The sequence below is a fragment of the Peromyscus californicus genome, unplaced genomic scaffold, assembly GCF_007827085.1.
Source record: "Peromyscus californicus insignis strain IS unplaced genomic scaffold, ASM782708v3 Scaffold_12__1_contigs__length_115047231, whole genome shotgun sequence".
Classification (NCBI taxonomy): Eukaryota; Metazoa; Chordata; class Mammalia; order Rodentia; family Cricetidae; genus Peromyscus; species Peromyscus californicus.
This window is the reverse complement of record NW_026294413.1, coordinates 85,937,496-85,963,783: the sequence shown is the minus strand read 5'-3', so window position 1 is coordinate 85,963,783 and position 26,288 is coordinate 85,937,496. Positions and strand designations below refer to the sequence as shown.

Genomic DNA, 26,288 nt, shown 5'->3' with positions numbered 1-26,288 from the left:
ATTTGAAGAACACTGGACAAATGAGACAACTGAAGAAAAGGAACAAATCATCTATCCTAAGAAACAGAGTGAAATGGCGTATGGGTATGTTATCTAAAAAAATTTTATGTCTTCCTAAATGTTTGTTTCTGCTTTTCTTTAAAGATTTAACACTATTTAACTTCTAATAGTCCCAGTTCAATTAAAATTTAAAGCTGACTTTGGAGTTGGAGAATGGCTCTCTCCTTCTTTAAACTCAAGCATGTTGTTAAAAGGAAAATGCAAACTCCCTGTATCATGCCAGAAGAAAAGAGCCATCTTCTGCTATGGGACAGGAGAAAAGCCAAATTAATTAAGGGACTATTCTATTACGAATCTCAACTCTTTGATTCTATTCTGATTCTTTAAACTTTTCTTAAAGTATGAATTTTATATCAAAATTTACAAGATCAATATATATAGATATATATACATTTTAAACTTTGTTAAGATATAAATGGTCATATAGAGTACTAACTAATTCTAAAAAGTCACATATATAGTCTTTGTGTTCGAGTCTCTTATCAGTTTTTTGCAGGAAATCACGGTTAGGCCTAACATCAACTGAAGTCTCCAGGAAGAAGTTGGGGCCCCACAACAACAACAATTCCACGTGGACAATAATAACATCACTAAGCTGACAAACATCATCTACAGATCAGCTTTGAGCTACAAAGTGCTCAGAGCAATTTTGAGAAGAGCTAGCTGAGATGATCCAGTCTCAAAGACTACTTGAATAAGGATTTGAGATAAACCCTGAATTTTGGCATTATACACAGACTGGATAACGAAGGATATATTTACCTTTCCTAGAATTTGACAATTAACCTAAAATTTTTCTTTCAGGATAAAGATACCTTCGCCCATACCCAGCAGGAAGCAATTTCAAGAATACGACGCCCACATTCCCAAAGAGGTGGTGTGGGGCGGTTGGTTTTTTTTTGTCTTTTAATGGGTTTTGGGTCTGGGATAATTTTCATTGATTAGGGGGGTTGGTTACAAGTTGTTGTCAAGGGTTAGGAAAAAGGCTAAGCAAAGGAGATTAGATTTAAGGTTCTTATTAAAAAAAAAAAGAAAGAAAGAAAAGAAAAATGTAAATACTTTACATTGGATTGGATTGTTTTATATTGTATACAAATTATATATATTGAAATTGATATTGTTAGAAAATGTTATATATATTTTTCTAATTGTACCATTCATCTAACAATGTAATGCAATTTTCTGATCCTTGAATGTTATTACCAACTATTAGGATATAAAGAAATGAAAGTTAGTAGTTAGATATTATAATAGAACTTGCAGTTATATTAGGTATGTTTTCAAGATTGAGTAGATATATTTTAGATAGACAGGTTATCTTCAAACCCTTCAGAGATCTACAGAATATGGCATTTAAAATGTTTTAATAACTTAGAAAATTTTTCTTTTTTGTTATGACTATGAGACATGTCGGCTCCTGGCAGTACCAATCTACTTCAGAGAAAATATGGGCATTGAAGAAACTGCATATGGAGTTAACTTTCATTGTGGCAAAAGTTAGCCACTGGACAACAAAGTATCCTCGAATCAACAGGACAAAATGGACAGACAGGACATAAAACAAAGGATTACTGATTCTTGCCAAAACAAGTGTGGTTATGGCTTTATCAAAAGGCATCTTCAGAGGCCAGGACAATATGGCACCATCCCTGAAGTGGCCTTCGCAATTCGAAAAAGGTACAGTGCCCTTTTCTTCGAAGGCAGCTGAACAGGCAGTGGGCCGATGGCCTCTGATGTGCAATGGAACAGCAGCTGAAACAGTTATTCTTTTTTTTTTTTTTTGGTTTTTCGAGACAGGGTTTCTCTGTGTAGCTTTGCGCCTTTCCTGGGACTCACTTGGTAGCCCGGGCTGGCCTCGAACTCACAGAGATCCGCCTGCCTCTGCCTCCCGAGTGCTGGGATTAAAGGCGTGCGCCACCACCGCCCGGCTGAAACAGTTATTCTTGAAGAGTAACTAAGCTCACGCCTCTCAATAGTAGACTGGCATTTGATAGAGGGATATGGAGAAGAATGGGATGCTGAGATGAAGCCATATATACACAGCCAAGAAGAATGGACAGCTGAATTAAAAAACCATCAACAATTTCCAGAATTTAAAATCCTGAATCATGACATGACACTAGTGGAATTCAGGTGTTTCTGGTACATGGACTACTCTCACTCAATGTGAGGTTGAACTGTTGACCTTGTGTACATCCTACTTCACAAATGAGTCTGTCAGATATGCTAAGCCTATAGGCTGAAGATGATGCCCCAGCACTTCGGAGAAACCTCAGGTGACTGTCCAGACAGCTGTCTGTTTCTGTCAACTCACAAATTTTTTGGAAGTTGCTTATGTGCACTTCCTGTTTTTATTTTTGTTAGCTAATATTATTTCCTTCTTGGGTCTCTGAGGGAGTTGAAGATTAGTTAGTTATAGTTGAAGGTTAGTTAGTTATAGTTGAAGATTAATTAGGATAAAAAGTGAATTAGATACATTTTGGACTTACCAAAATAGGATAGATAATGAAATTATTTTCTCTGAATTTGTCAAATACAAATGGACTAGACATTGTTTAGGTATTTATTACTTGTATATATTGTATATAGTTATTGTCCTTTTGTATATAGTTTTTCTTATATTAGTTATAAGCTTTTTCTTTTTTTTTCCTTTTTATTAAAATAGAAAAGGGGAAATATGGTGATATTTTATTTGTATTAAAATGTTATTTGTATGTTAATAAATAAAGTTGCCCAGGGGTCAGAGCTATTAACAAGCCATAGGAAAGCAGGGCAGTGGTAGCGTACGCTTGTAATTCCAGCACTTGGTAGGCAGAGCTGGGTAAGTCTCTGTGTGTTCAGGGATACAGCCATTATTGGATACACATGCCTTTAATCTTAATACCAATCATGGAAAACCTGGAGGCCTATACAGACAGGCTGTGAGGAGGCGGTCATGTGGTTGGGTTTACAACCAATGAGAAGGCAGGACAGGAACTCTATATAAAGACTTTAACACAGGGGTAGCTCTGGTTCGGAGAGGTAGGACCACCGCAGGAAGAAGGGTAAGGTTTTAGCTCTTAGCTCTGACCTCTTGGCTTTCTTCTTTGCATTGGTTCTGTGTTTCTTATTTAATAAGAAGGTTGGATACATCTACATATATTACTTACATATAATGTATTGAGATCATTGGATCTCATCTTTTTAACTCTATCATATCTTCACTCATTAAAAATCATAATAGGGCCGGGCGGTGGTGGCTCACGCCTTTAATCCCAGCACTCGGGAGGCAGAGCCAGGCGGATCTCTGTGAGTTCGAGGCCAGCCTGGACTACCAAGTGAGTTCCAGGAAAGGCGCAAAGCTACACAGAGAAACCCTGTCTCGAAAAACCAAAAAAATAAAAATAAAAAAATAAAAAAAAAATCATAATAGGGCCAGGCGGTGGTGGCGCACGCCTTTAATCCCAGCACTCGGGAGGCAGAGCCAGGCGGATCTCTGTGAGTTCGAGGCCAGCCTGGGCTACCAAGTGAGTTCCAGGAAAAGGCGCAAAGCTACACAGAGAAACCCTGTCTCGAAAAAACAAAAACAAAACAAAACAAAAATCATAATAGGAAAAAATGGAGGTTTTTAGTGTAACATGGTATAATGAAAACATTTTATATCCCTCTCTGCTGAGTTCCCATGGAAGTCACATTAAATGAAAGTAAATGGTGGTGTCCCAATGGGAGAGGCACCAGCAGAGGCAGAGGCACATTTAGTTCTGGAAGGTGGGAAGAGCTGGAGAAGGGCCAAGTTTTGTTTCAGAATCTAAGAAAGGCTCAGCTTCCAGAAGTTCCATATGCCAGGGGAAGTCTCTGCCTGGTTCCCGATAGTCTCCTAGGCTCCACATGCTCACTTCCCCATAAAATCAGCATTAGCAACCAGCCTGCTAAGTCAGTTTAGACAAGCCCTCCCCCCACACTTACCCACCTCAACACCTGTTCAGGTTTCCCATTTCCCTCCAGGTGAGGTCTGACCACTTGGCCCTCTTAGAAACTTTCTGCCCACCGGTGTCCACCTGGCCCCACTGGCCTGTGCTGTGTTTGGAGTTGAGCACATTCTGCTCCTTACCCTGAGACCCTGCCCCAGCAGTTCCTATGCTTGTGGTCATGGTCCTGAATAAAGTCTTCTTTAGCATGCTTGGAAAGATACAGTTAAATAACTTTTTTCTTCAATGGGACATTTTCCTGGGCTCACCCATGGACCTCACCACCGCTCACATGAGTCTGGAGTAGGCATGGGAAAGACCATTACACAGAAATGGGAGAAGCAGAGCAGGTCCGTACTGGAAAAGGAAGGTGACTCTCATTAGCGCCCACCACTTACTGGGCTTATGGCGCACCACAACTAAGAAGGTACTTCCAGCAGGAGAGGGGTGGCTTTGGAGAAATAGAATAGGGTTTTTTGTTTTGTTTTGTTTTGTTTTTGTTGTTGTTTGTGTTGTTGTTCATGTGTTAGGTTCCTTTCCTTGCCACGGTCACACTGCCATTATTGTCATCACTGTGCAAATGATGTAACAGGGGGAAGTCACCAGGGGAGGAAGTGGAGTGCTGGATGGAACCCCAGGCTTTCTGCCGAGCGCTTCGATTCCCAACTGCCGCTGCAGGCGGCCTGAGAGTGCAGTCTGGAGCAACTTGGGGGCCACTCACCACTCATGGGTGAGCAGGTCAAACTCCCCGTAGAGCTGGCCCATGGTGATGGACTTGGGGTTCAGCACGTAGTAGTTGACAGCTTCATACACACCACCGCTGATGGATGGCTGCCCTTTCAGCGACGTCATGGCGGTGGCCAGGACTCTGTAACACTGTGGAGTCACCGCCAGAGAGTGAACCTCCTGGCTTCTAGGAGGGCTGGGGACTACAGGAGGTGGGGAGGGCAATCCAAAGGCCAGTGGAGTGCAGGTGGAGGCTGATGCCCTTGTTGGAGATGCACGACCCCCGCCCCTCGCCACGCCCAGGCCCTGCGCTTGCTTCTGCTTACATTACTCTTGCCAGAGCCCGTGGGCCCAACAAGCATGAGGCCGTGCCGTACCACTGTGGTCTCGTATAGCTGGATGCACTTGATCAGGAAGCCTGGGGGACAGGGCGGGGGGACCTGGGTTAGAGGGTGGGATTGAGTCATGTCTTGGAGGCTAGCTTGTGTGGCCTCAGGGGTGTCACTTGACCCCCTGAGCCTCAGTGTCTTCGTTTGCAAAGTGGGGAAGGCAGTAACGCCTACGCCGCCGTAGGCAGGGGCAGGTAAAGCCCCACGCACAGGGCCTCCAGGGCACGGAGTAGAACCTACTTAGATGCCCGTCAGTATTAGTGTCACTACCAACTGCCTACCATTGTCTGGTTGGGGCAGCCATTACGGGCCTCAGAATGAACTTCTTTCCTGAAGCAACTGCCCAGTCTCCTGAGAGCACCAGCCTGAGAAAGTGCTTTCCAGGGTGAGGTAAAATTCAAGGGTCAGAATCCCAGTCAGTCAGGAGCTTTAGGAATGAGCACATTGCTCTGGCCCAAGGGGTTGGGGGTGGTTGTGGCTCTGTCAGGCTCAGGGGTCCCTGCCAAAGGGACGGGGTACAAATAAAGGGTATAAATGGTGAGGGAGGAGGAAGCTGACACAAGGCTGTGGGGAAGAGAAGAGCCCAGGGCTTGATTTAACAGGCTTGCTGGAGGAGATGGCCAGGGAAGGGAGTGTTACGCTACACACGGAACAGAAAGCCATGGGAAGCACTGGGGAAGGGGCCCCACAGGGCTGAGATGAGCAAATGAACTGATCAGGCCCTAGTGGAGGGGCTGTGTGGCCAGACATGCCTTCCTGAGAGAGTCCCCACCCCTAAGGACCTTCTGGGAGGGGCTGGGAGGAGAAGCGGAGCGGCTGTGCCTATGGGGATCAAGAACGCCAGCTGCATGGACATGTGGTGACCAGGCTGTGGTGTTCCCCTACACCAGCAGCCAAGCTGGGGAGAGGACAGTCTCAACCAGTGGATGTCACTTGGCACAAGCTAGGGCCATTTGGCAAGAGGGAACCTCAGCTGAGAAAAGTTCCCATCATATTGGACTGGGCGCCAGTGTGTGGCATTTTCTTCACGACTGTGGGTGGTGCCACCCCTGTGCTGGTGGTCCTGGGTGCTATAAGAAAGCAGGCCGAAGCCGGGCGGTGGTGGCGCACGCCTTTAATCCCAGCACTCGGGAGGCAGAGCCAGGCGGATCTTTGTGAGTTCGAGGCCAGCCTGGTCTACACAGCGAGATCCAGGAAAGGCGCAAAGCTACACAGAGAAACCCTGTCTCGAAAAACCAAAAAAAAAAAAAAAAAAAGAAAGCAGGCCGAGGCCAAGTGGGTGGTGGTGGTGCACGCCTATAATCCCAGCACTGTGGAGGTAGAGGTAGGTGGATCTCTGAGTTCAAGACCAGCTCTAGTCTACAGAGCGAGTTCTAGGACAGTCAGGGCTACACAGAGAAACCCTGTCTCAAAAAACAAAACAAACAAAAAGCAGCAAAAACCAAAACAGACAAACAAGAAGCAGGCGGAGCAAGCCATGGGAGCAAGCCAGTAGGCAGCACTCCTCCATGGCCTTCGCTTCTGTTTCTGCTTTCAGGTTCCTGCCTTAACTTCCTCCAGTGATGGATTGTGACCTGAGAGTTATAAGACAAAATAAACCCTTTTCTACTCAAATTGTTTTGGTCAGGTTGTTTTGTTACAGCAACAGAAACCCTAACTAAGATACTTAACAAATACTCATTGCTGCATGAAGCAAGGCTAGAGAGGGGACCTTGGGTTGGGATGGCTCCTACCATGGGCAGAAGACCTTAATTGTAGGGTCTTGGTAAAGAAACAGGCTGCCCATCACCTGGAGAGCACTAGTAAGGACAAGTCCAGGGGCACCTTGGTCAGTGGCGAGGGACCCTTGAGACAGCATTGCCCGGTCCCTGTCTCCAGCCCTGGACTCCAAGGTGGCTGGAGCCAGCAACCTCTTCAGATTGGAACACCATAGGTTTGTAGAAATCCTGGGGCTGGAGCTCACCCTCCACATCCTTGAGGTTGCTCTTCTCACAGGCCTTGCGGATGGCGTGGTCCAGGATGCCATAGTCAGTCTCCTCTTCCTTGATGGTAGGAAACAGGTCGGACACAATCCCTGAAAAGAGCTTGAGGTCTTCCTGCAGGAACTTGGGCACATTCACATCCCGGATGGCCCGGAGGCAGATCAGCTCCTGTAGGAGGGGCCGGCAAGGGCTTCAGGGTGGTGGGCTGGGGCTGCCCCTCCAGGGCGGGGATCCTCCGGAAGCCCTCTCCGTGGGAGCTCTGTGGCTAGAGCTCACCTCATTCATGGTGGGGTTTTCTCTCTTGAGGTTCCCAGCGGCTGAGATGACAGTCTTCACAGCTCTCATCCCAAAGTCGTAGTGATCCTGTTGGCACCATGGGAAGAAGCTCGTGCGGGCACTGTCGTTCTTGGTTCTGTCTTGTCAACACTGCCTCCTGCGTGGAACCTGGCCATGCCTCATCACCTATCTTGTAGCTGAGATGTCCTTTTCCCCACAGGCCTGCACACTGTAGCCCGGGGTAGGTGCCCCTTCTCTGGGATCTTCTACTTCATCCTCCCTACAAATCTCCGGCTTATAGGCATGCCTGTTCTGAATCTCTCCTTCACAGAAGGCGAACTTGGAACAGCTCTGGAGGTGGGAGTGGATGGCAACACTTCAGTCCGAGGCTGTGGAACTAACCGGGGGCCTTACCTGGGAGCTGAGCTGCTCAGAAGACAGCTTGAAGGTGGTGGTGATCTTCTTCGCCAGCATGTTGGCCTCATTGAAGCCAAAGGAGTAGAGGGAGATCTCGGCAATCATGGCGTAATCGGGTACCATCATGGCCACGGGTCGGAAGAGGGCCTGGACACACAACATACACGTGAAAGGCAGACAGATCACAGCCCCACCCCGGGACTTAGCCCATCCTCTGGACCGTCTCACCACAGCTGGGATTCTCTGTGCCACACCGGCACCCCGAGGCTTCCACCCTGCAGTGGCTGTGCCGCGCTTACCATTAGAAATAGCTGCTCGGTGTCGATGGACACCTTCTCCATGTAGCTTCCAGGAGAGGGCCCCTCTCGCTGCCTGTCTTCCCATCTTTCTCACACATCCACCTTAGCAGCTTCTGTCAGACCCCCTGCACCCTGCCCCATAGGAATCTCAGACTTCTCCCATGCCCTGAAGACAAGTCCAGGGCCTCCACTCTGTAGCTGGGTGTGGTCCAAGGGTCCCCTGGACAGGGGTGCCGCCACAGGGAGTCCCAGTTCTTCGAGCCAGGCAGCTAGCTGTGCATTCTTGAATTAGAACTTGAGCATCCTAGAGTCCAGGCCAGAGCTCCCTCACCTTCTGACCACCCTGTGCCTCGACTTACCTTCAGGTTGTCAGGCAGCTCGGTGCGGCCGGCATAGCCTGGGTTCATGGTGATAAACACGGCACAGGACGGTACAAGGGGGATTTCAACGCCCTCAAACACGAAGCGCTCCACCTGTGTGTGAGGTACAGGGGTTGGCCCATATTGAAGAGATTAAAGATGCCCAGACCTTCCTGTCCTCTGACTGGGCTCCCTCATGCCATTGAGGTCAGCCAGGCTGGATTCCTGGTGCTGGGTTAGATCTCCCGGGATCTATCCTAAGCACCTTAGGTCTCAATGATCTCTCCTGGGCTACCAGGACCTGGCTCCAGTTCCTCAGAGGTTTCCACACAGTTGCTGCTTCCCTACATCCACTATTCACAGTTCTGACCGGCCCCTTACAATTTCCTCAAACTCAGCCCAGAACAGAACCCAGGGCTCTACTTCAAGTGGGGTGCATCAGCTTTTCAGCTCTTGCCTCTTGGGTCAAGATCCTTGGCTACCCTGAACAAGGCGGGTGAGAGTCCGATGCCCTGTGCTTTCCGTAAGAGCCAGGGTGTAGGACAGGACTCCCTTTAACTGGGGTAAAGGTTGAGGGAAGGATGTGTGGTTTGGAATCGACTATAAGATCCTTTTAGACATGGCACTCAGGGTGACAGGGGGCAGTGCCATCCCTCTAGGGTGCCCAAGGCTCACCCGCTGCTGCTGTGCCTTCTGGATGGTGGTGATCTGCTGTGCCACCACAGACAGCACCTCGATGTCAATCCGATTAAACTCGTCAAAGCAGGCCCAGGCCCCAGCGCTAAGCAAAACAAGGCATTTGGGTGGGGCATGCACTCCGCGCATACTTAGTACCTCCTTCCGACAACCCTCTGTCTGACCTCCCTGGGGAGGAAGTGCTCAGTGGTGACCGCCAGCTCGCCAGCTTGACTGCAGTCCTACCCCTGTCCCACCCCTAGCCCACTGAGCCGGGCCTTTGACTTCTGCCACTCCTCCCTGTCCCCTGGGAGACACCTCTTAGCCAGTGTTCTCGCCGTGCCGGCTCACACCCACTCTCACCTGGCCAGACCCTTGAAGAACTTGCCCATGGCCATGAAGTCGAGCTGGTCAGAGCAGTTGAACACAACTGTCTGTATGGCCAAGGCCTTTCCCAGGTCTTTCGTGGTCTCGGTTTTCCCGGTGCCAGCTGGGCCCGCCGGTGCTCCTCCAAACTTGAGGTGCAGGGCTCCGGTCAGGGTCAGATAGCACCTGTGGGATAGAAAGGAGGTGGGCATGGGCCACAGCCATTCCGGGTGCTCCTCTCCCTGGGCTGTTCCACAGACCCGAGGCACTTCCCCCCCCTCAGGACCCTTAGGATCAGCAGCTCTTTCTCCTCCTCGATCCTCTCAGGACCAGGTATGCCAGCCCCGACTGCCAGGGTCAGGACGGGAGCCTGGGGCTGGGTACCAGGGTAGTGTCTCCTGCCCCATTTCTGCGCCTTGCTGAGCTTTGTTTAGAGACGCCCCTGGGCTGGCTGACCTAAGGCTACCCATTTCCCTTACTCAAAAGCCAGCTGGGGAGGGCCTTCACCTGTCGGTGAGGGGAGTGATCACCAGCCTCCCACTGTTGCCTAGGTACTCGTAGCCATAGATGAACTCAGCGTTCACAGCACGGATGTACAGGTCATTATTTGTCCAGTAGTACCTAGCAATGCAGGGACACGGGTTTCTGGACATGGGGCCACAGGCCACTGAGTAGGTAGGTGTACAGTTAAAAAGAGGAGACCATTTTAGAGAATAAAGACACAAAAAATACCCTTATCCATCTTTTCTCTGCTTCGAGGCCAGGGACAAGCCTCGTGTGGATTGACAGTATCCCCAACCCCAGCCTCACCCATTCCGGCCCTGGGGTAGCTCTCCATGACCTCACCTGAGCTGTGAGATCCACTCGAAGTCATGTACACTGACGACATTCTCGATGATCAGCTTGCTCACCACATCCTTGGCGTGGACCTCAATCACAATGAGTGCCGAAAGTACCGCCCGCTGCATGCGGGACAGTTTCCCGCGAACCAGGGCCACCAGGTCACTGAGCTGAGGGGATGGGGAAATCCCTGTAGAGATCTGCGCTCTGGAGGGAGCCCCTCACCCCTTGCACAGAGGGTAGGCTTTGGCCGGCCACGACAGCCTCCGTATCCTGGGGCTTCTGCCGGTCTGAGGTGGGAGGGAGAGCGAGGACAGGGCCAGGCAAGATGGAAGAGCACACAGAGCACACGCACGGTACCCGCCTCGGTGGTGTGCGGTGCCATCGCTACGCTCAGGGCTGGGAGTGGAGTCTGGAGTGTGGCAATAAGCACGGATCATGGATGGCCCAAGAGACAGTACAGGAAAAACCTAGGGACTGCCTCACTGGCCATTAGGATAGGGGCACCTGCCCAGTCTCAGAGCCCTCTTTAGGGCCCCTCTTCCGGTGCCACAGAGTCTGATCTGCTCCTTGGACCTCACCTTCGCCCTCTTCCAGGCTTGATGCAGGAAAATGTTCCTAGGAGAACTGGGTGTGGGGTGTTGGGGTGTGGGGAGAACCAGTCTTCTTGTACCCTACCTGTTTGGAGAGCTGGGGGAAAAGCTTGCTCTGGGTGTTGCCAGCCTCAAGAGACTGGCCTACTTCCATTGTCCAGTACGTCTGGCAGCCAGCAATGGTCACCTGGCCCGGCCAGTTCAGAACCCACGCAGTTCTGGGCATCTGGAAAGACAACATGAGCAGACTGACTCGGGAGCTGCCAGCCCTGACCCTGTCCTCTTCCTGAACGTTGTCTGTGCTTCAGCCTTTCGAGCTCTGGGTTCAAATGTTCCCTCAGAAAGACGGGCAGCTACGACGCCCTGAGCCTCTTGAGGGCTGACAGGTGGCTGGAGGTGGAGGCGGGCTGGGGTAGAGGGGCACTGAGGAGGGAGCACACTGGAGGCCGAGCAGGAGGGCTGCACTCACTGTGGGGTAGGCCTTGATGGCGCGCTCGATGATGTCACGCACGCTGGCCTTCATGCTGCGCTCCACCTCCAGCAGCCAGTCCTCCACGTTGTTGGAAGGGTAGATGGAGAAAGACAGTTCCACCTCTTCCCCCTCTGCTGAATACATGTGTGTGATCTCCAGGTCCTCCTGGAACAGCAGCTAAGGGCCACATGGGCGGGAAGGAGCTGATGACTCTGGGGTGTCAGAGGGCTTGCCCTCAGCCCCAGGCTGACCTGGCCAGACCCCTTGCCCCTTGCTCTGTGCAGGGCCACCCCGCCCCGCCCCCCAGGTGTTTGCCTTCCCTGGGCCTTCACCAACAGCAACTTGACAGGATGTATCTAAGCCCTTGGGGAATGAGGCTAAGCTTGCCCTCTGCGCTTCCACCCCTCACGGATCTCAGTATTCTGGAGGACGGGAGCTGCTGGCTGAGTTAGGACCCCAGGGCTCCCAGACTCAAGGGGAGGGGTGGGTTCTTTAGCTAACACCTTCCCGCCAGCCCCAGGTGTATCTCTGAGGACCAGGGTCTCTCTTGCCATCTCCTCTTTAAGAGGGATTGGCATGAGAGGAGAGGTGTCTCCTCCGGAGAGTACCCTACTACACTGGCCACGCCTCAGGCCCGGCTACACACCCGGGCGATGTTCTCGAAGCATTTGCGCAGGTGGGGCTGCACGGCCGTGGGGTCCTTGGTTTGTGACAAGATCTCCAGTAGTTCATCGTCTGACAGGAAGTAGAATCTTCCAAGGGGACATTGGGGATGAAGAAGGTCAGGTGGACTTGCCGGACCCCAGCAGCCCCCAAAACACTGACATGGTGCTTCCTAGACTGGAAGAGCACCTGAGAACCCACCGAGTGGTCTTGGGCTGCGGTCCCTACCTGGGGAAGGCACTCCGCTTGGTCTCCAGGTACTCGCTGAGGCCCTTCTGTACCAGGTCCAGCAGCTTGTTGCAGTCCCTCAGGCTGTCCAGCAGCCTCTGGTCAGCACACACATTGATCACCTGCAGGAACCAGACCCAGCCAGAGAGAGAAAGCCAGAGTGAGTAGGAGGGTTTCACCAGACAGTGCCCATGCCAGCCAGACACCGCCAGGGAGGGTGAGGGGCAGGAAATTGACCCCTGGTCTAAGGAGTGCCTCCATCAGCCCCGAGAAACCATTCTGTAGTCAAAAAGGAAGGGTAATAAGGCTAAGGAGTTGTCTTGCTGCAGGACTGGGCAGGATCTCTAAAATGCTAAAACCATTGTTTCTGAGGGGCATCTCCAGTACCAGGAGTCCACTCCCAAGGACACATGCCACAACCAAAGCCTTCGGATTGGTCCTTCATCCTTGTTTAGGGAGGGAAAAGACCAAGAAATCCCCAGCAATGTAATTAGGGTCCCTTGGGGGTCCTAGCAGCCTTCCCAGGCCCCTGGGGCTCACCTGCCTTCCCCCCCCCCCCCCGGGGCTCACTTCCTGTTTTCCCGCCGCCCCCCCCCCCCCCCGGCTCACTTCCTGTTTTCCCCGCCCCCCCCCCCCGGGGCTCACTTCCTGTTTTCCCACCCTTTCCCTATCTCCTCCCCACCCCGTGGCTCACCTCCTCCCCCCCTCACCTCCCGGTTTTCGTAGGCGGTCTTCATGATCTTCCTCCAGATGCGCTCCATGGTTTGATAGCGCTTGCTCTCCACTGGCAGCTGCCGGGTGATGTCCTCGGAGCTGAAGATGGGCTCCAGGTAGAGCCAGGGACCGCTGGCAGTTCAACCATTCCTCCAGCACTTCCTGGGGAGGCAGGGCAGGGCAGGGACTGTCGGAGTTGGGGGCTCAGACAGGGCTTCGTGTCCATGATGGAGACATCTCACCCCATTAGAGTGCGGGGCAGAGCATCCATATCAGAGACAGCGTCTACTGGGGTAACTTTCCTTTCTGTCTCCCAGTTCCTCACCGGGGATTTACCTCATCTTTACCCATCAATGCAAACTGATTCCTTCATCTCTGCTCAGGAGAGATGGTTGATTATTAGCACCATGGTTAGCTCTGTATCAGGTCCATGCCAGTCTTAAACGGGCACCAAGAAGATGAGGGGAAGCGGGCATGGGCTCCTGTTCTTGAGGAATACACTAGTGGTCACTCTGTTCCTGGGTCACTAAGGACCCCGTATGTGCGAAGTCTCTTTAAGAGGTGCTGAGCGAGGGCCTCACGGGGAATATCCTGCAGGCAGGTGTGGGTAAGTCGTGAGTTGCTTGTGCTAAGCTTTGGGGGAGATGGGAGGTGGGGCTGGAATTACAGGTGTGAGCACAGCAGAGGGGCCTGTGATCAATGCTGCGTGAATAATTCCCCTTCACCTGACTTCTGGCCTTCACTGGTATGTGTACAACATCCAAGAAGGACTGAAGGAGAAGGCCGTGGGACACACCTTCAGACCTACCCTCGGGCTCTGCTGTGGGCAGCCCCTGCCTCTGGTCTTGAAAGCCGGAGACAGCTGTGGTCCTAAGCTCCCTGGCCTCTCTCCTCAAGGTATCACCAAACGGGATGGGAATGGGAGGCTCAGGACAGGGTGGAAAAGAATACTAAGGCGCCTGGGGGCCTCATAGTGTCCAACCCATAAAGTTCCAATGACTAGACTGTCCCACATTGTTTAATTAAGGGCCACTTTTTCCACAGTCTTGACTGCCTCTTTCAGTAGCTGTACTTCATACATGAATGGTACCATCCTGACACCCTCCTCCAGACGGGCAACAGGGGCAAAGTGATACATATATATACCTAAATACAGTGAAGTGCCACTTGGTGGACAGTGCTCCTTCGGAGGTGAGGGACAAAAGGAAGAAGGCCCACCTGGGTCAGCTTCAGTTTGGTCTCCCAGGAGTTGATGCGCTGCTCAAAGGGCTTCTTGTACGGGGAGAAGGACATGCTCTGGGTCATGACAATGTGGTCATCAAGCAGCTGTGAGGCTTCGTCCGGGCTCTTGAGGATGTAGGTGTCTGTCTCCTTGTAGGGCAACACGTTGAACAGGATGGATGACCATTCCTTCTCCATCTTGTCTAGTGCCTGGGGTAGGGAACAGTCAAGAGCTGTGTGCTTGGAAAGGACTGGCTGTCATGCTATCTGACCAGCCCCGGGCAGGGACATCATGGACTCTGCCAGGCCACGGCCTTCGTGTGAGCCCCACTGGCAGATACTCCCAGCTTGCCTAATCAGCAAGTTCCCAGTGGGCGCCCCTCTGTCAGAATCCAGGGTTGACTCAAGCTCATATGGGTGCAACATGAGAGGCAGTTGGGTGCCAGTTAGGAGTGCCGTCACTCCTAAAGAATGTGTTATTTTGGCCACTGCCGAGCCTCCCTGAGCCTTAAAGTTCGCTAATTAATTAATTTAATTAGTTTTTAGCAGTGCGGAGGGTTAAACTCATGCATCAAGGCTGGCTACATCCTCAACTCCTGAACTCATCTGTTAAATGATGATAATGCTATCTATTAGCTCCTTGCTAGTCTTGAGAGGGAAACTGAGTATTATAGCAACAGTGGCTATTATGCCAAGCACTTCACCTACATTACTAACTTTTAATAATATGTACCCTCACCCCAGGGATGGAGCCTGTTATCCTTCCAAATGGCTGTCATTGCAAGAGCTAGAGACCAGCCTGTTCAGCAGGGGCCAGGATGGATCAGGCCTGCCGGTGGTTGGGTACTCACCTGTTCAATAGCATACTCCTTGCCAGCCACCTCAGCCACCTTGCTGATGCTCTCAATATGGTCCTGAAGGTTCATCTCGAGGCAGCGGGCAAAGGTCAAGTTGGCCTTGGGCCTGACATTGATGTTGATCTCATTGGACAGTATCTCCCAGTGCCGGTTCCGCATACCAGGGTTGCGCAGGCCTTGGATCAGCGGGATGTAAGGCTTAAACTCTTCTATACGTGCTCGAATGTCCAAAGCCACATCCTGGCAGGCTGTGGGGTAAGCAGGAGGGCATGAAGGTTAGCCAGCCCAGGGAAGAGAGATGACAGACAGGCGGGGTACCCAGGAAAGGGCTGGCTGGCTATCATGCTGTCTGAGCATGTACTGGGCAGGGAAGAACAAACCCGGCCAAGCCCTGACTTTTGCATGGGCCCCACTGGCAAATATTCTCAGCTACCTGGGATGTCCTTGAACTGCTTCACACACTTATGCATGGTCTTAAAGGACTCAATGACATTCTTCTCCAGCTGCTCAGCATCAATGGCTGATAGGGGGTCATTCATCCAGCTCTCAGACCAGCGCAGCCAGTCTGAGGCTGTGGTCCAGAGGTCCAGGTAGGGTTGGAATTCCTTCACCATTCTTGAGAGCTTGTCGTACTACAGGGGCAGAAGGTGGGGCTGTCAGGATGCTCACAGGGCTTTCTCCACCCCATCTCTACACTGGCCAGGTCCTCTCTCCTCCTTTGTTCTTAGCTGCTATCCCTGCTCTTGCCCCACGGACCCAGTCCACACCTCCCTTCTCCTGCCAAGTCTGGGCTTTGGATACTGAGCTTCCAAGGTCTAGGCCGGCCCTCAAAGCCCCCCCCTCCCCCCCCGCTTGTTTCCCCTAGCTTCCTCATCCTGAGAGCCAAGGAAGGTTATCTTTACCCCGTAGCCAGCTCAGTTCTACCCTAGTATACCCGAGCCCTGCCCCACAGCAGCTGGGCTCTGCTATGGCTGCAGATCCAAGTTGCTTCCTGAAGCCCTAGGGGGATAGGGCAAGGTTCCCACAGTAGGGCCTACATTGGTGATGGGCAAGCCAAAGATGCGCTCGCGGTTGTTGTAGAGCATCGCCAGCTGCTGGCAGTCCTTTAGCTGCTTCTTGACCCGCCGCACCTCGTTGGCGATCTCGTGGGCTCGTGCAATCTCCACATGGGTGGAGAAGCCGGCCACCACCAGCTGTGGGCCGAGGAGCAAGGGTTAAATGCACCTGAGTCCTACAATGGCGTGTATCCCACATACCCAAGGCATTGACTCCTGGCTGAAAGAATGTTGTTTCGTGGTGAGCCATCTGCCAGAAATCTCAGGCAGGCTGTTACAGGATTGGGGAGCAAATGTGGATCTTTGCACACTGTGCTCACTGCCCACTGGGATGCCAGTCATATAATCAAGAAGGTTGGGTCCATTATTGCCTTTCAGTTCATTCTCTCAGCCCTTTTGTAAATCTGTCCATCCAGTCATCTATCATATACTGACTTGGCATCTCCTAAATGCAAGCTGTAGGACGACACTCTGTGTGTGTGTGTGTGTGTGTGTGTGTGATGGAGAGCAGGTCCTAGCAGAGCCCTAAGCCAAGCCCCACCTGCAGTCCTTCCAGCTTCTCCTGGAAATTGTTCTGGTCCATGATCTGGATTTTGCGGAATTTCTCCTCATCCTCCACGTGTTGCTGCCGCACCATCTCTATCTGCCCAAGGATCTTAGAGGGCCAGTTGTTGGCAGCCCATCTGGTAGGGAAGAGTATCAGGATTTGGGAAAATGCCACAGCTGAAATGGTAGGATAGAAAGGACGGGCCACCCTTCCAGGTGCCCAGGCCCCAAACCTAAGCAGCTAGGGTGTGAGCAGGGCTGTGTTCGGGTGAGATGAAAGAAACAGGTTATCGGCTGGATCTAGCTGGAACTGGGGAACTGGGAAGTCCGAGTAAGCTGGGAGGCTGTCACTGCCACCTGTGGGGAGACACCCCTGCCCTGCCTTCTGGGGGCCATGGTCAGCATCCGGTGAGTTGCAGCTCCAGTGTGCCTGTGCAAAGGGGCAAAGGGGCAATAACAGGAGAGCGACGGCAAGTGTGCTGGCTAGTTTTTTGTCAACTTGACACAAGCTAGAGGAATCGGAGAGGGGGGACCTCTGATTGAGAAACTGCCTCCATAAGATCAGGCTGTAGACAAGCCTATCGGGCATTTTCTTAATTAGTGTTAGAGGTCAGAGGGCTCAGCCCATTGTGGGCGGTGCTATCCCTCGGCTGGAGGTCCTGAGTGCTATAAAAAAGCAGGTTGGGTGAGCTGTGGGGAACAAGCCTGTAAGTAACACTCTTCTATGGCCTCTGCATCAGCTCCTCCCTCCCGGTTCCTGCCCTAACTGCCTTCACTGATGAAGTGTGATAGAGAACTGTAAGCAATATAAATCCTTTCCTCCCTAAGTTGCTTTTGGCCATGGTGTTTCATCACAGAAACAGAAACCTTAGCTAAGACAATATATTTCCTCTTAAATCCTAGGGTTCTCAGATGAGGCAAAATCAAGTCTCTAGCCTGCATGCATGCCTTTGTTGACCAACCAGGGCCATCAGGCCAGCTGCCTTCACATCAGCCGGCTCCCTCAGTGGAGCCTCAGTGGAACTTAAGGGTTCTAAGTGCAACTGGCTTAGAGGTGTCCACCCTTGGGAGGGCTCCTTCTGAACATGTCAGGCTGATGTGTGGGACCTCCATCTGTAAGGCAGACCTGGGTGAGGTTTCGAGTGCACAGGAGCTGTCCAACAGACTGACTTTGCTTTCCTTTACTGTTCCCAACCACTCCACGTCCAGGGTAGGTGTGTATGCAAGCTCGTTGACAGGACAGAGATGTGGTCCCTAGACCAAGATAATTTGCCCCCACAATTTCTTTCTGTCCACAGGCCTCTTGGTTTGCCTGACCCTGGCACCTGGGAGGAGCCATGGTGTAGAGCATCTTGGCATTGCTGGTGTGACATCATAGCTTGTGACAGCTGGTACATTTGCTCACCACTGCAGCTCAGCGTCTCCTGCTGCCCACCCATTATCCGGTGTCGGGAACAACGTTCCCACTCACTTGTCATTGAAGTCGTCTGTGGTAAGGTTGTATAAGAACTCATCCATGACATCGTAGTCAGACATGACCTTTACAATCCGCTCCTGCATGAGCAGGGAATGATAAGCCATGCTGGAGAGGGGGTTACTTAGACGAGTCCTCCCAAGTGGTTGGGGGCCAGGGAGAAGGTGCTTTCTTCCAGAGAGGGGAAGCCTCAACAGGTTTTAAAGCCGGGCCCAGGGCTCCAAGAGCCATGGCCACCACATGCTCCTGTCCTCTGACTTATGCCTCCAGTCCTCCTGTCTGCCCAGGGAGCACAGCTCTGAATCTCGACAGCACCCCCAACCTATAACCCTTGGCCCCTGCCAGTCCCTGGGTATCTGCTTTACCTCACCACCTGCCTCTGCTCTCTCAGCCTCTGCCTGTCCCAGCCCCCAGGCTCTGACCAATAGTTTTAGGTATCCAGCCCCTGGGTCCCTAATGCACCACCCAACTCCAGCTTCCGACCCACCGGGCTCCTGGACACCCAGCACTAGTGTGCCTGCCTTACCTCCAGCACTACCAGCTTTTCAGGAATGCCCTTCATCCAGTCTCGGAGCTCAGCAAGCTCCTCAATGCTGTTGGGCTTCTCGTAGATCTTGCGGCTAATGCCGCGGAACTCCTCACAGATCTGGTGGGTAAGGGTTGGAGGGCTCTAGAGAGGGTTATGTGCCTTGCCTACCCTGGGGTCTGTTTCTCTTCAAGGTCCCCAGGGCCTGGAAGTCAGTCATTCTACCATGGCCATACTTTGCCATACTTTCCAAGGGAGAGGCTCCTGACAGGCTCACTAGGCTGCTGAGATCTCTTCTGAGGCAAAGGCATCGCCCAGTGTGCTCCACCCTCAGTTTCCTCAGGACCCACGAACACACTTAGGGCTTCTGACATCTGTGCTTACACACCCTCAGCGCTACGGAACAGTCCAGCTCAGGCTGTCCTTCACAAGAGCTTCCCGGGTTTCTAAAAGTCTAGGGATGGAGGTACCAGCCTAGTAACATATGGAGACAGATGAATGCAGGCAGGGGTCAAGCAAGGGTGACTTCCAGGTCCCTTCTTTGACCCAGGCACCTGAAGACACCCCCAGACTTCACCTAGGGCATCTCACTAGTGGGAGTACACCATGTGTGCAAGGCTGCTTGTGTGTTGCCATGGTCGCTGGGGCCAGGCCAGTCGTTACTTACGTTGTCTACCTCCTTGTGTAAGTTCTTGGCTAGAATATCCAGCATAGAAGTGGCCAGGGCCTTGCGCTTTTTGGACAGGCTCTGCTTAACATTGTCGACATTGATGTAGAATGGCCCAATGACAATGCTGCCAGGCAGCGAGTTGTCTAGGATCTCTTTCTCCTTCAGGTGGGTCAGTACCACTTCTCGAACCTCCTCTGCTGACGGGCACTGAATCTGATAGGTCCTAAAGGCAGTGTGCATGTGCAGAAAGCAGGGGGTGGTTATCAGGATGGGAGGACATGCATGCACAGACAGACAGACAGACAGATAGACACACATACACACACACACACTTGAGGAAGGTAGTGATGTCATTGTTGTTCAGCTCCAGATACTTCCTGTACTCCTTGGCATAGGCCTGCAGTGGGATCATGGCCTTGCGGATGGCGTTGGTGATGCTAGCCCGCAGCTCCTCTACCAGTGGCTCATGGAGCCCCACTGACTCCAGCAGAGGGTCACCACTGATAAAGATGTCCTCCATCACCAGCTTTAAGGAAAAGGACAAGAGAAGGCAGAGCTGGATGAGCCCTAGAGTGGGTGACAGAGTCGTCTAAAGACTGAGCAGGCAGCAATGTGGGCGAGCACAGGCAAGATGGCATAGGCGTGGGGGAAGGGCTTGCAATGGCATGTCTGAGAAATTACTCTGTACTAAAGCAAATGCGGAAGCTATGGTGAGGCCGACCGAGGGACCGCATCCTCTCTGCCTGGTCCGACTCGGACTTGCCAAGGATAGGAGCGGATGGGGCAGCCAGGCTGCTGATGGCGCCGAAGCAGGAGATACAGGAAGGGACTTGAGTTATGGAGGCTCTGGGGCCTGGAGAGTGGGCTGTGTGCAGCTCGGTGTATGTGCAGCCGTGGTGACTTGAGACCTTGGATGTTAGCTGTGTGTGTAACTCCACCTGGGTCTACACTTGAGGTGGGGAAAGGGGCTCGGAGCTGGAGAAGACAAAGAGGGTGGGTACAGGGCAGAGGTGGCTGTGGCAGGATTATTCCAATAAGTCTAAGATTCAAACTGATGTCCTGATACTTAGCTGTCTTGTAAACTACGTTTAACTGGTTTATTTTCTCCAGGTCTACAAGGCAGCGGTGCTAGTAGTCCCATTTGTGGTGAGGATTAAAGGGGATCTTTATGAACTTCAGAGCCCATTAAGTGGAAGGCCAGTGGTAACCAACTACTCTGGCGTTTGTGAAAGCACTCTGTGGCTCTCAGCAGCTAGGCTTTGCTCAGCTTGTAGCACATACCTTCTCTAGCTGGGGTACAGCATGGGTGGCCAGGATACCCTTGTCAAAGAGGTTGAGCAGAGTCACCTCAAACTGCTCTAGGGGCGTGCTGTAGTGCACCCCTGAGCTGTCCAGCACCAAGTCTACGATGAACAGGGGATTCTTCCGAGGCCTGGAGGCAAATAACTAGGCTGACTGAGAATGCCTACCCCTTTACCAGTATTGTTATCTCAAGCTTCTTTAAGCATAATACTGCCTTCTCTTTCCCTACAGAAACCCCCGATGTACTAGACAGAAAGCTTGGGGAACCAGCCAGAAAGGTTCTTTGGCCCTTGCCCCAGAAATCCTGGGGCACTACAGTGGTAACACCATCCTACCTTGGTCCTGAGGTCATTGGACAAGTTCACCAGGCCTAGGTGCTTGCTAGAGCCCCCATGCTCTTCCTGGGAACCAGCTATCCTCAGCTTCAGAAGTCTGAGGCACATCAAAAGCCTTTCTGATAGTTTCCAGTGAGGGTTCTGTTGATAGCTTCTGACTTACTAAAAATAAATCCAGCCCCCAGTGCTGAACCCAGGAAGTGCTTGGTGGTCTAGACTGGAACCTCTGACCTGTCCCATCCTGCCAATTACCTCTAGTGTCCTCATGTGACCTCCTCCCTGACCCCAAGCAGAGGCCCGTTCCCAGAGTACATCATGAAATTGGCAATGACAGTATCTATTAAATGTCTTGCTAGGCCTGCCTCCCACAGAAGTAAGACACAGTAAAAACTGTATCTCAGAGTCCCCTAAGACCAATATCTGGTTCACGGTAAAGGGCTCGGCATTATCAAAGCAACTCAAAGAGTGAGCACGTGAATGATGATTGCCAGAAGGTAAGCCAGAGCTGGAGGGGACACTTCTGGGTAACCCGGAGATGGCCAACCTCTCTCCGATGTCAAGAACCTGCTGTGTTGAGTGCCCTGCCATCGGTTGCCCAACCAAGCCACTTCCCGGTGCCTCTGCCCACCTGAACCCACCTGTAGGGGCTGTTGACAAGTTCATCGCCCCAGGCCATGTCGTCTGTGCAGTCAAGCACGCTGTAGCAAGCGTCACCAATGAACTGCGAGAAGCTGCCCAGGGAATCCTGCACCAGGAAGCGCAGCGTGTCCTGCAGCATGTACTTGATGAGTTCCATCAGCTTGCGCAGCTTGGACATGAGGTAGACCTCCCAGTTGGTCTCGTAAAGGTTGTACCAGCCCTTGCTCATGTCTCGAAGGCTGCTTCGCATAGCTACTTTCAGTGTGCTGACCCAGCTGTCCTTGAGGAACATTTGCACCTGGAGTGGGCACACACGCCATCAAAAAGCCACCCCAGGGACCCACCATCCACAGCTACTATGCGCAAGGGTAATATACCAGGATTCTTGAGACTCATATGACAATGGAGGGAAATGCCCCACAACTTGTTGCCAAGCTCTGCGAATCAGTACCCTCAATGTGACATCTGGGGTCCAGGGCTGCTTGGAGGAGAGGCAGGGGACATGGGCCTCAGAAGCAGCCGTGGGAAAGAGACAGACACATAGAAGAGGAGGAGGCAGAGACGGAGAACACACCAGTGAAAGTAAGACAGGACTGAGTGGAGAGGGGCTGCAGCCATGCCCCTCACACCCTGGTCCTCAAGTATTGGGATGGGGGTGTGATTCCTGTTCCCCCTTAAGACAAGAAATCTGCCCTAAGGCCACCAGAACTGGCTCAGAGGGACTGGAAAGGAAGCCCGCCCTGGTTCTCCTTGCAATGCAAGATGAGCTCCACCCTTGCCCCACCCTTGCCCCACTCCAGCAGGGCCTAGAGGCATGTACTGTTGGCTGTGAGGGCCCCAGGGCCCCATCCTCCATGCTCTGATGCCCAGGTACCTGGGAGAGGGTTTGAGACTGGATCTGTTCAAATTCCTCCAGGCGGCTGTACTTGGAGAGGCTTGAGTGGAACAGGGACATGGCGTTCACCTTGTTGCATTCAGCCCGCACCTTGCTCAGAGCCGTGATGACTTCTGGCCGAGTGAGCAGGGACACGAAAGTGAAATCTTCCTTTTGCTCCTGGAAGGGGTACTTGGGGATACTCACCAGCCCTGCAGAGGTGGGGGCAAAAGCCAGCATCAGACCTGGGGCACCCTGAGGGCCAGGACTCATCCACAGAGTGCTTGATAGAGGGGACACAACTGCTTCCTTCCCAGGAGAGCCAACTTCATTCCCAGAACCCTTCTTTTCCTACTCTAGGCCCACAGTGAGTCACCTGCTCTGAGATTCCCTCCAGGCTCATTAGTGGTCACTGGCCCCTTTGAATAGTGGGAGGTACCTGTAGGCTCCTCCCTGTCTACACTACCCATGCTACATGAAGCTGGAGGCTGGTCTGGAGCCTATCCTGGATCCCCAAAGAAGGAATATTTGGCTATAAGAATGCTTGATATCCACATATCACACACAAGAATCTGGGGCCAGGAAATGCACTCCGCATGCATGAGTAGTCTCAAAGCAAGGAGAACTCTTGGGGTTTGTTCTGAGACTTGGTCTTCCACATGGTGCTGTAGCAATGCCAACTCTACTCCTGTTACTGAAAGAAGAAAGGCTGGTATACCTTTGAGGCCTGACTATCAGGATCTTAATGTCTACTTTTGACCATGGCTTTCCTGGTACATATTTACCTTGTGGCTTCTGCATTAGTGGGACACACACACACACACACACACACACACACACACACACACACACAGTTTTTCCTTGGACAAGATTTTCCTGGGCATCTGGAAAAAGAAAGGTATGAAGGCTAGGGACAGGGTGGGCCCAAGGGAGTACCAGGTTCATGAGGCCCTGAGTGGCTAAACAGAAAGGGAGGCAGGGGCGGGGCAGGTTAGCCAGGAGGGCAGACAGAGTCCTACGGCTCTCACCGTGACTGGGCACCTTTTCTTCCTCTTTCTGGGGAAGAGTCACGTAGGAGAACGTGTCTGGCTTAGAGGAGACAATCTGGTCAAAGTTGATCTTGTTCATGCTTCGCTCGTAGTCCAGGCTCACTTCTCTGGCCAGGTTGCTCAGGTGCTCCAGGACCCTGCCACAGAGAGGGGTACAGGGAGTCAGGGGGTCCCCACACTCCGCTGAGTATAAATTACGAGTGCAATGTAGTGTATATGTAAAAGAAACAAACTGAGGACCAGCGAGAAGGCTCAGTGGGTAAAAGGTGCTTGTCATCAAGCCCGACGGTGTGCGTTTGAGTCCCAGAATCTACATAGCGGAAGGAGAGGACAGACTCCCAAAAGTCATCTTGTGACCTCTATATGTACTGTGGCATGTACATTCTCTCTCTCTAAACAAACGTAATTTAAAAAACTTAATTAAAAAAATTAAAATGCCGGGCGGTGGTGGCGCACGCCTTTAATCCCAGCACTCGGGAGGCAGAGCCAGGCGGATCTCTGTGAGTTCGAGGCCAGCCTGGTCTACAAAGTGAGTTCCAGGAAAGGCGCAAAGCTACACAGAGAAACCCTGTCTCGAAAAACAAAAAAAAAAAAAAAAAAAAATTAAAATAATTGAGCCAAACTACACCTCATAAAATATATAAATACCCTAATTGTGAGGAAGAATCAACTCAAATCAGCTTTGAACACAACATTTTGACTATATTCTCCCATCCTAAAGAGGAAAAAAGGACATAGGGCCAGAAAGCCTACTAAGAAGCTGGGAGTGATGGCCATGCCTGTAATCCTGGTACTGGAGTGGCCACAGCAGAAGGGCGTTGAGTTCAGGACTGTCGCAAAACAAAACTAATAAAATTTAAAAACTGTTTAGAGTTTTTCTTCTAACTGTCATGGACCAGCCATTTGAAGCTACTTTTGGTGTATTATAGGACCGAGCATATAAACCAATATGTGTTGAACAACGGGAACCAATTTTCTTCAGGTAAAGAAAGCCACAAGTATGTCAAAGTGAGAATGAGCCACGTGCTGTTAGAGTCAATTTGAAGGTATCATTGGGGCTCATGCTTGAAAAAAAAAAAACAGATAGACAGAGAAAATAAGGAGGTGTATAGAGGTGCTATATATAAGATTAATTATGTCTAGGAAAACATTTTCCCTTGGCTGTCTTTGCTCTAAGATCCTTGCAGCAACACATCTAATGCCTAAATCCTGGCTTCTAAATACCCCACTAAAAGCAACTGGAGCTTCTTGGAGAAAAAGCCTATTTTGGGGACTGGAGAGATGGCTCAGCAGTTAAGAGCACTGTCTGCTCTTCCAGAGGACCTGTGTTCAGTTCCCAGCACTCATAAAGCCCTTCACAACCATCTGTAACTCCAGTTCTAGGAACTCTGACCCCCACTTTCGGTCTCCACAGACCCCCGGAACACATGTGTTGCATACGAGCAGGCACTCATACACATAAAATAAAAACAAGATGTAAAAGTCTTTTGTAGAAGCTAGTTTCAAGGCTGGATCTGGGAAAATACAAATTAACCCGAGACCTCCTGCTGTGCCAGGCAGTAAGAACATACTCAAAGCATGATAGGACATAGCAAAAAGACACGAGGTTAGCCTGAAGAGGCCACAGGTCACATTTCAGGATAGAGATTAGAAAGAAGCAGTAGCGCACTCTAATGCTTTCAACATAGCGAGAATTCATGAGTCCAGAAGGCTCTACAGGGAGGCAACTGGAGACATCCTGACACTGCTTGGAGTCCGAGTCCCTATGTAGACAGCAAGTCACCTGTGCCTACGTGATACAAGCTAGTGTCATTTGCAAAGAGAAAGTTCAGCGAAGAAATGCCTCCATCAGACTGCCTGATGGCAAGTCTGTAGGATGGTTTCTTGATTGATGAGTGCTGTGAGTGAATCCAGCTCACACAGGGCTGGTGCCACCCACGGGCAAGTGGTCCTAGGTTGTATAACAAAAAAGCAGGCTGAGCAAGCCAATGAGGAGCGAGCCAGGAAGCAGCCATCCTCCATGGACTCTGCTTCAGTTCCTGCCTCCAGATTCCTGTTCTTGAGTTCCTGCGCTGACTTCCCTCAGTGATGGACCCAGAAGCACAAGATGAAATAAATCCTTTCCTCTCCAAGTTGCTTTTGGTCGTGGTGTTTTACTACAGTAAAAGAAGCCCCAACCAAGACATCACCCCACAGAGACGTGCCAGCGGTTGCTCTGTAGCCTGGCAACGCTACCCCCATGGAAAGGCCCGGGAGGCTGCAGCACCCAACTCACTGCGGCCCCTTGCGCATGCGTGGCGTGCTCAAAGCCCACTGTTTTATCTTGTTCAGGCTTTGCTCATTGATGACCCGCTGGCCCTCGGTGGGCATGCAGTCCACGTACAGGTTGTACAGTAACAGCGCCTCTGTGTTCTTGCGCAGAGCGTTGGCCTCGACCACCCGCTGCGTGAACACTCGAGGATCTTCAGCACAGAAGAGCAGCTGGATCCGCGGCACCCAGTACTGGGAGACCAGCAGGGGTGGCCTTCCTAGGGGTCAGGTGGGAAGGTGAAAGGGACACATAGTCAGGCCCCCTGGACTGGAGTAGTGGCATCTGGTCAGCTCTGCCTCAGCTGGTGGCTCTGAGCAAGCTGTCATTGTTATCATGGGGTGTGGTGCCCCTCACAGTCAAATATGTGAAATGGGCCAAAGCACATTTCCTGCTCTGCCCACTTCATAAGGCATTATGGATGCA

General features: G+C 51.7%; 1 protein-coding gene across 1 annotated transcript in view; it reads right to left on the bottom strand.

Moving 5' to 3' along the window:
* The window catches only part of Dnah1 (dynein axonemal heavy chain 1), a 65,964-nt gene that overhangs the window by 28,075 nt on the left and 11,601 nt on the right, over positions 1-26,288 (bottom strand). Inside the window, 30 exon segments of the mRNA XM_052733658.1 lie at positions 4,729-4,883; positions 5,060-5,151; positions 7,086-7,272; positions 7,381-7,467; positions 7,795-7,944; positions 8,456-8,569; positions 9,131-9,236; positions 9,494-9,682; positions 10,004-10,117; positions 10,343-10,506; positions 11,015-11,155; positions 11,399-11,578; positions 12,048-12,153; positions 12,293-12,414; positions 13,003-13,131; positions 13,133-13,168; positions 14,225-14,437; positions 15,079-15,332; positions 15,518-15,716; positions 16,122-16,277; positions 16,681-16,822; positions 18,157-18,239; positions 18,686-18,805; positions 19,353-19,578; positions 19,688-19,881; positions 20,637-20,787; positions 21,631-21,929; positions 22,506-22,717; positions 23,534-23,691; positions 25,830-26,082. Coding sequence (XP_052589618.1) covers positions 4,729-4,883; positions 5,060-5,151; positions 7,086-7,272; positions 7,381-7,467; positions 7,795-7,944; positions 8,456-8,569; positions 9,131-9,236; positions 9,494-9,682; positions 10,004-10,117; positions 10,343-10,506; positions 11,015-11,155; positions 11,399-11,578; positions 12,048-12,153; positions 12,293-12,414; positions 13,003-13,131; positions 13,133-13,168; positions 14,225-14,437; positions 15,079-15,332; positions 15,518-15,716; positions 16,122-16,277; positions 16,681-16,822; positions 18,157-18,239; positions 18,686-18,805; positions 19,353-19,578; positions 19,688-19,881; positions 20,637-20,787; positions 21,631-21,929; positions 22,506-22,717; positions 23,534-23,691; positions 25,830-26,082 — 4,732 coding nt within the window.